The 8970-nt window shown below is 49.8% G+C and overlaps 1 protein-coding gene across 1 annotated transcript; it reads left to right on the top strand.

The window, feature by feature from the left end:
- The first annotated feature begins 5617 nt into the window (after window positions 1–5617).
- On the top strand, window positions 5618–8377 carry Fbxl14 (F-box and leucine rich repeat protein 14). Its single transcript, XM_038319498.1, has one exon. The coding sequence runs from the start codon at window positions 5701–5703 to the stop codon at window positions 6901–6903; it is 1203 nt and encodes a 400-aa protein (XP_038175426.1). The 5' UTR covers window positions 5618–5700; the 3' UTR covers window positions 6904–8377.
- The last annotated feature ends 593 nt before the right edge of the window (window positions 8378–8970 follow it).

Raw genomic sequence — 8970 nt, 5'->3', positions numbered from 1 at the left:
TAACCCAACGGGACTAAAATAGGAACAACAGTGTTAGGAGGGGTGACTGATCCAGACTACTGGGGCAAACTGGATTGCTTTTCTACAAATAAGAGATAAGGAAGATTATGTCTGGAGTGGAGGAAGAGATTTTTTAGGGCAGAGGTTCTCAACTTTCCTAACACTGTGACCCTTTATTATAGTTCCTCATATTGTGACCCCCCATCATAAAATTATTTCATTGCTACTTCATAACTGTAATTTTGCTACATTATAAATAATAATGTAACTATCTGATATGCGAGTCCCCAAAGGGGTCATGACCCACAGGTTGAGAACAGCTGGTCTAGGGCATCTCAGTGTTACTATATCCTGTGATGAAGGCCAATGGGAAACTACAACAGTTCAATCTAGGCAGGGTGATAAATGACCCAGACCCTTCAGGAATGGATATATGGGTCACCCCTCCAGGACCTACTGAGGGAAGAAAACACAGAATGGGGAGTGAACGAAGGTAGTAATATACACCAGCTAAGACCACGTGACTAGTTACAGAAATCAGGACTATAATTTAGCCTGTCCTTGAGGGAAGTCAAGGCAGGAACCTGAAGGCAGAAACTAAAGCAGAGGAGGAATGCTGAGTCATGTGACTCAGGTTGTTGTTCAACTACCTTTCTTATACCTCCCAGGGTCGCCTGCCCAGGGGTGGCACTGCCCACAGTGGCTGTGCTCGCCCACATCGACCATTAATCAAGAAAATGGCCCTCAGACTTCCCTGCAGACCAGTCTTCTGGAGGCATTCTCTCGGTTGTGATTCTCTCCTTCCAGACGACCCTAGCTTGTGTTAACAAAAAACAAAACAAAAAAACTCCCAAAAAACCAAAACAGCAACAACAAAAAAACCTAACAGGCACAACCTTATTTGTGCTTATTTACACAAATGTTAAGTAGATATTTGTGTTTCCTTGCCATATCGTGGCTCGCAACTATCTGTAACTCCACTTCCAAGGGATCTGACACCTCATCTAGCCTCCATGTGTACCAGGCACACATACAAAGCACAGACATATATGTAGGCAAAACATTAATATACACAAAATAAAAATAAAAATTTTTAAATTTTAAAAAGAAATATTTAGGGGTAATCTGAGGATAGATAGCTCAGTTTATAGAGTCTTTGCTTAGCATTCATGAAGCCCCAGGTTTGCTCCCCCACAGCAGAGACTGGATGTGGTGGTGCATACCTATACTCCAGCATTTAGCAAGTAGAAGCAAGACAGGAGTTCAGGGTCACATTCTGATACATAGTTCCAGTTTGAGAGGCTTGTCTCAGAAAAACAAAAGGATCTAGGAATGGAGAACATCCTCTCTCAAGAGACGGTGGCCTTGCTGGCTCAGCCAGAAAACACAGTCATGTTAAGCGTGGGAACCCAGTTCAACCCCTAGACAATGGTGGAGGGAGGGAACCACTTCCAGAATCCTCTGATCGCTTTTAAAAAGAGCTTCTTGCCATGTAGCCCAGGCTGGCTTCACATTTGCTTCGCTCCTCCTGCTCAGCCTCTCTGGACAGCTGAGAGTATAGCAGTGTACCAGCAGGTCTGGCTTCTGAAAAGATTCATCTGAAGCCTGAATTAGAAACAAGGCACATCAGGAAATAAGGGCTTGGGCTGGGCTCTGTGGAGAGTTACCATTGGAAGGCGCCTGAAGGCACCGGGACAAACAACTAGTCCCAGAAAGGGAGGCCATTTTCACAGTGTCAAAATAGCCACCAGTGACTCAGCACAGACTCATTTGGTGCCATGCTTTTTCCCTATTCGTGTTTATTTCCTGAAATGTTTCTTGCTGCTAATGAATATGATAATCACATAGCTGAAACTTCTTGTAACTTATAATTGAACACCTTAGATGAAAAGCTGTGTATCAGTAAAAATTCTAGCATTTAATTTAAGAAAGTTTTGCTAGGTGTTCAATTTTTAGAGGTGCTGTTGGATGACTGTTCTGGGGAGAATGATCTTTCTTTTTTCTAGAGACAGGGTTTCTCTGTGTAGCTCTGTCTGTCCTGGAACTTGCTCTATAGATCAGGCTAACCTCGAACTTACAGAGATCCACTTGCCTCTGCCTCCACGTACTGGGATTAAAGGCATGCACCACTGAGAATGACCTTTCTAGATAAGGAAAAACCTCAAAGTTCATGCTGTATAGGTTAGGCATGACACTGCTTTGTGTGAAGTGGGGTTAAGGCACACTAAGGCAGCTAGAAAAGGTGGCTCACAGTTATAATTTCAACAGTTAGAAAGGCGAGGCAGGAGGATTGTCACTATTTCCAGGACAACTCTGGCTACATAGCAAGTTCCAGGACAGTCAGGAAAAGAAAAAAAAAAGTAGAGGGAGGTATATGAAAGTGTTTTGGAATAAACACAAAGACATCTACATTCAAGTATCAGAAATGTGGGACTAGAGAGATGGTTCAGTGGTTAAGAGCACTGGCTGCTCTTCCAGAGGTCCTGAGTTCAATTCCCAGCAACCACATGGTGGCTCATGACCATCTAGAATGAGACCTGACAGCCTGTTCTGGCCTGCAGGGATACATGCAGACAGAACACTGTTCATAATAAATCTTTTTTATTTTATTTTAATTTTTTTTATTTTTTTATTTTTATTTATTTATTTATTTATTTTTTTTTTTTTTTGTTTTTCGAGACAGGGTTTCTCTGCAGCTTTAGAGCCTGTCCTGGAGCTAGCTCTTGTAGACCAGGCTGGTCTCGAACTCACAGAGATCCGCCTGCCTCTGCCTCCCGAGTGCTGGGATTAAAGGCGTGCACCACCACCGCCCAGCTCAATAAATCTTTTTTAAAAAGTAACAAAAGTGTGATAATGAGGCTAGAGCAATGGCACTTCAGTAAGAAGACTTGCTATTCTTCCAGAGGACCAGAGTTTGGCTCCCAACACCCATGTCAGGAGGTTAACAACTGCTTCTAACTCCAGTACCAGGGATCCCACGATCACTACTGGCCTTCTCAGGCACACACACACACACACACACACACACTTGTGCTAAATAAATCTTTAATAAGCCAGGTGTGATGGGGGTGCATGCCTTTAATCCCAGCACTACACTACACTAGGGAGGCCTGATCTATATAGCAAGTTCCAGGCCAGTCAGGATTACGAAGTGAGACCCTGCCTTAAAGAAAAAAAAGACTTTGTCCATGCTCCTGTAAATAGCACATCACAAAACAACAACAAAAAAAAAGTCATGAAAATAGGAGGGAAATTCTCTGGGCAAAATGACCAAGAGCACATATGAAACTGCCAAAGAGTCATTTTTTTTTAAATGTGACTTTAAAGGCAGGCAAGATGGTTCCATGGTTAAAGAGACTTGCTTTCAAGTCTGAGGACCTGAGTTCGATTCCTTGGGCCAATGTAGTAGAAGAGAGCGAACTCTCAAAAAATTGTTCTCTGACCTTCACATGGTGTCATGAGGCTGGCTAACTCACTTGCACGTGCAAAGGCATGCACAGGAGTGTGCACGCACACACACACACTGAATAAAAAATGATAAAATTCTGCTTGGGCTGGTAAGATATTCCACCAAGAAAGGAGCTCACTGCTAAGCCTGCCGGCCTGGTATCCAACCCCAGTACTCACACAGTAGAGGGGAGAACAGTCGTGTGTTGTCGCATGTCCATCCAGGACACGTCCCGTGTTGCCATCCATCCCATCCCAGTCCCATGTCCAGTGTCTCCCCTTTGAAGCAGAAGGTAACCCAGTTGACCCCACCCGATGAGTACAAACTGAGGTATAGCCAGAAGTGTTACACTGTATATCAGGAGTTATCTGGTGATAATGTGGTCTATTATTCAGGAAGGTCATAAAAAGCCGAAAGGGCCTCACAGAATGTGAAGTGTGAGATAACAAGGCTGCAAGAATTTTAGACTCTGCATTTCCTGAATTAAGAATAACTGGATGGGATTTACTGTTTATTATGCCTGTTAGTACTTCTGTATGTACTTGGGTCTAACAAGTATCTGCTACTTAGGAAAGAGTGCCTAAGAACTTAGGAGACCATATTCCAAATTGGAATACATCTAAAATCTCGTTCAGAGATGTCAGCCAGGAAGTTCATGACTAAGCCTCCGGAATCCACGTAGTAGAGGGAGCGGATTCATTCCCTCAAGCTGCCCTCTGACCTGTATATGCTGTCTGTAGAACACATCCACCCCTCCCCACCATAAACAAATACAATGTAATAAAAAAAAATGTTCGGTTTCCCAAAGACTCAAGGGAACAGAAAAGTTATAAAGCACCTAGATACAAAACAGTCTGACTTATCTAATAATTCACAGGGTCCTTTTCTCTGAACAGGGTCCTTTTCGCTTGGCTAAGGGGTAGTAAAATTACAGTTCTGAAATCCTGTCCTTCACGAGAACATTTAAGAGCCGAGACTACATTGCGGAATTGAGCTCTGCCCCTAGTTTCATAAAACACACAGAAAGCATAGGGCTGGAGGGTCTTCAATCAAACCCACCCGTGTATGTCAGCACATTAGAATGTATGAAGTGTTCCTACAGCTGGGCCATGCAACCTGTGCTCTAGAAGACAGATGCGAAGGGCAAAACCAGGAGGAGGCTAGGCAGGAAAGGAGAGGGCAGAGAAGTTTTGACACAAAGTTGAAAGGGAAAGGAACTCACATGGGTGTATGGAAATAACCAGATGGTAGGAGGAAGGCACACTGGACAATTCCAGAAATTTCTACAGCGGGGACTGTCAAACTACGCTGATTAAAACCCAGTTTCTCCTCTAATTTAAGACTCAATACCGAGAGAAAGGAATGGTGGGATGGCCGCCCAACTGGGGCAGTGGGTGTGGTGAGATGGTTAAAGGCGCTGCGGGAAGTAAAGCAGCCAAGTGACGAAGTAGTGTGCGGGCGAGCAAGGACGCAGAGGAAGCGTGGATACCGAGGGGGCGGACGTGGGCTTCCCGGCTCTCGCAGGGGCTGCGTGGTGCGGCTCGGCTGCGGGCCACCCCGGCGCGGATGGGGTTAAGCGTCCGCGGCCGAGGGCAGAGCCCGGTTGCCAGGGAAACGGCTCCGCCAGTTCCGGCGGCGCGGGCGCGTACCACTGAGCGGGGGAGCCGGCGCCGAGGACGCGGAGGGCGCAGCGCGACCAGCCGACTCCGGAGGTGCGAGCCCGCTGGCCCCGGTGACTCCGTCACGTTCAGCCGCACGCAGCCGTGAGCCGGACTCGCCCGACCCAGGTGGGGGAAGAGCGGCGCGCGACGGCCTCGGAGTCCCCCCCGCGCGGCGGCCGAGTGCGGGCAGCCCGGGGCTGGGCGGTTTGAACCGCGGACGGCAGACAAAGGCAGCAGGAAGCCGTCCGTAGCCCGAGCGCCCGGCCCGGGCCTCGCCGGCGCGCGCAGCAGCGACGCGGCCGGGCGCGGGATGCCGCAGGGCGCGGGGCGGCGGCGGCGCGCGGGCGCAAAGGCGGCGCCCGCCCCGGCCGGGATGTGAGGCCCGAGCGGCCGCGCGGGGGCGGGAAGGGCGGCAGGAAGGAAGCGCCGCTCGGACGCGCCGGGAGGAGGAGCGGCGGCCCGGCCGGAAGGCGGGGAGGGGCGGCCGTTGGCCCGCGGCGGCCCCGCTCTCGGCGCCTCCCGGGGCGGCGGCAGTGGCGGCGGCGGCGCCCGCGCCTCCTGCAGCCGGCGCGGCGTAGCGGCGGGAGGAAGATGGAGACCCACATCTCGTGCCTGTTCCCGGAGCTGCTGGCCATGATCTTCGGCTACCTGGACGTCCGAGACAAGGGTCGCGCGGCGCAGGTGTGCACGGCCTGGCGGGACGCCGCCTACCACAAGTCGGTGTGGCGGGGCGTGGAGGCCAAGCTGCACCTGCGCCGGGCGAACCCGTCGCTGTTCCCCAGCCTGCAGGCCCGGGGCATCCGCCGCGTGCAGATCCTCAGCCTCCGCCGCAGCCTCAGCTACGTGATCCAGGGCATGGCGAACATCGAGAGCCTCAACCTCAGCGGCTGCTACAACCTCACCGACAACGGCCTGGGCCACGCGTTCGTGCAGGAGATCGGCTCTCTGCGCGCTCTCAACTTGAGCCTCTGCAAGCAGATCACCGACAGCAGCCTGGGCCGCATCGCCCAGTACCTCAAGGGCCTGGAGGTGCTGGAGCTAGGGGGCTGCAGCAACATCACCAACACCGGCCTTCTGCTCATCGCCTGGGGGCTGCAGCGCCTCAAGAGCCTTAACCTCCGCAGCTGCCGCCACCTCTCGGACGTGGGCATCGGGCACCTGGCCGGCATGACGCGGAGCGCTGCCGAGGGCTGCCTGGGCCTGGAGCAGCTCACCCTGCAGGACTGCCAGAAACTCACGGATCTCTCCCTGAAGCACATCTCGCGAGGGCTCACGGGCCTCCGGCTGCTCAACCTCAGCTTCTGCGGCGGCATCTCGGACGCGGGCCTTCTGCACCTGTCGCACATGGGCAGCCTGCGCAGCCTCAACCTGCGCTCCTGCGACAACATCAGCGACACGGGCATCATGCATCTGGCCATGGGCAGCCTGCGCCTCTCCGGGCTGGATGTGTCTTTCTGTGACAAGGTGGGAGACCAGAGTCTGGCTTACATAGCCCAGGGACTGGACGGTCTCAAGTCCCTCTCCCTTTGCTCTTGCCACATCAGTGACGATGGCATCAACCGCATGGTGCGGCAGATGCACGGGCTGCGCACGCTCAACATTGGACAGTGTGTGCGCATCACGGACAAGGGCCTGGAGCTGATCGCTGAGCACCTGAGCCAGCTCACGGGCATAGACCTGTACGGCTGCACCAGGATCACCAAGCGCGGCCTGGAGCGCATCACGCAGCTGCCCTGCCTCAAGGTACTTAACCTGGGACTCTGGCAGATGACGGACAGTGAGAAGGTCAGGTGAGGGCGGCAGTTCCATTCCCCTGCCCCGCCCTGCTCACCCCACGACCGCCACTGTTCCCGCACACTCACGCGCGCACTTACACGTTCATGGCCGTGGCCGCGATGGGGCCACGACGCAAAGCCTGGGCTCTTTTCTCCTAGGGCGCCCCTCCCCACTGCATCTGGGGTTCTTCTGCTCCCTCTGCCCACTCTCCTCTCCTCTTCCAGTGGGTGGAGAGATGGACGCTGCTGCTTCTCAGCCCACTCTTCTGCAGGGAATGGAGACTGATTCAGCCACCGCCAACTGTATCTCCGGGCACTGCATTTGGAAATGGGGTGGGGGCGGGGAGGGACTAGGCGGTTCAACCCCGAGGAGTTGAGGAAAGATGTCTGCCTTCACTTACACTTCATTTGGATACTGTGATCTGGTTTTTATTTGGAAATATGTAGAAAGCGAGCGCTGCTCCACCGGTCTTTTCATCCCCTCTGTAAGCCAGTCTCTTCTCATCACCGCTCCTTCGGCACTCCGCCACTCACTCGTTTTTATCTGCTTTCCTCTCAGTTTTCAAAGAAATCTGAAATCATTGTCCTCCCTTTTTTTTTCTGCTGAGTATATTCTATATATATATATATATAAAAGTTTTATATATATATATGTCTGGCTACCTCGTTTTAGTTTTTTTCTCTTAAACCCTGGAATTCTACAAGAGAGATATTTTGAGACTGAAACATTTTTGTGCCTAGACTGGAAAGATGCCCACTGGGTTTGTATGTCTTTTTTGTTTTGGCTTCTTGCCCCCCTCCATCTACCCAGTGTGTCCCCACTTCCGCATCCTGGCTGTGACTTTTCTTTTTCCCCTTGTCTATTGGGCTTTGAAGACCCAACCATGTTTCTAAATCTTGATTTAATTTATAGCACAAATGTACGGGAGAAATGAGAGAACTGCCTTTTTGTTGCTTGAGATGCAGACTGAGTCTTGAAGAGGAGTATTATATATGCAAATTATGCCCCACCCCAACCCTCTTCCGAGTTTTCCCACAAAAAGGTTACCTAGCCAGGCTCCTGTCGGGAGAGCCGTGCTGGCCTGCGGAGAGCCTAGGGCTGTGCTGTGAGGGAGGAGACTGAACTTCACGGCTGTCTGTGTTCTGTTTATAAAATGGGAGCTTGTGGGGCTGAAAAGCTTTTGTTCTAAATGGAGGAATAGATGGCTTTATTTTGGTGGGGGGGTTGGGACTGTGGCTTAAAAAAATCGCTTTTGAGTAGGATGTATATTTTTGTTGGATATTTTGTTTGTTTATTTTTTTAGAGTCCTCCACAGCAACATGAGACCATGGAGAAACCCAGAGACCTTTATCAATTAATTGTACTGTTTGTGAATTTGTATAAATGATAACAAAGATCCTCTTAAAACGTTTATATTCTTACAGTAAAAGGTTAAACTGATATTTATATAATAAAAGAGGAAATATGAAGTATGTTTTTGAAAAAAAAAGCACAAAATCCTCCCTTGTATTGTGAATTATTTTTAAGACATTTTGTGTTGGGCATATGCTAAAGTGGGAGGCGCTGTGTACACCCTGAACGGAAGTAGGGCGTAGAGTTCCGTTTGTTCGTGTGGAATAAGTTCATGGTTGAAGATTTCTTCTGTGTAAGGTTTCCCACTGACATCCAAACGTGCTGTTTCTAGAAATGTGACTAGACTGGAGATTTCTATAATTTCTGGTTTTAAATTGTCAACATGGAAACTGAAAGAAAACAGAATGAAACTATATATGTATATATATGTATATATACATATATGTATATATACGTATATATACTATATATGCATATATATATGTATATATACGTATATATACTATATATGCATATATATATATGCATATATAGTATATATATATATATTTTTTAAAGAAACCAGACTTGGAAGAGTCAGTTTCCCAGGGCGGCCAGTTTCTTTTGGGGGGAGGGGGTGATGGTGGAAGTGAGCTCAAGGGGCAATCCTGAAGAACCGGGTCATGGGCTCTGGGCAAGTCCTATGGGTGTCCCACCCTGAGAGCGCAGTGTAAGAGATGGAGGGAGCCCAGC

This window comes from Arvicola amphibius, chromosome 2, assembly GCF_903992535.2.
Source record: "Arvicola amphibius chromosome 2, mArvAmp1.2, whole genome shotgun sequence".
NCBI lineage: Eukaryota > Metazoa > Chordata > Mammalia > Rodentia > Cricetidae > Arvicola > Arvicola amphibius.
The sequence above is the reverse complement of the archived record's forward strand: the minus strand, read 5'-3'. Positions and strand labels throughout refer to the sequence as shown.

Coding starts and splice junctions, on each gene's coding strand:
- Fbxl14 (XM_038319498.1), top strand. CDS start 5,701: ATGGAGACCCACATCTCGTGCCTGTTCCCGGAGCTGCTGGCCATGATC.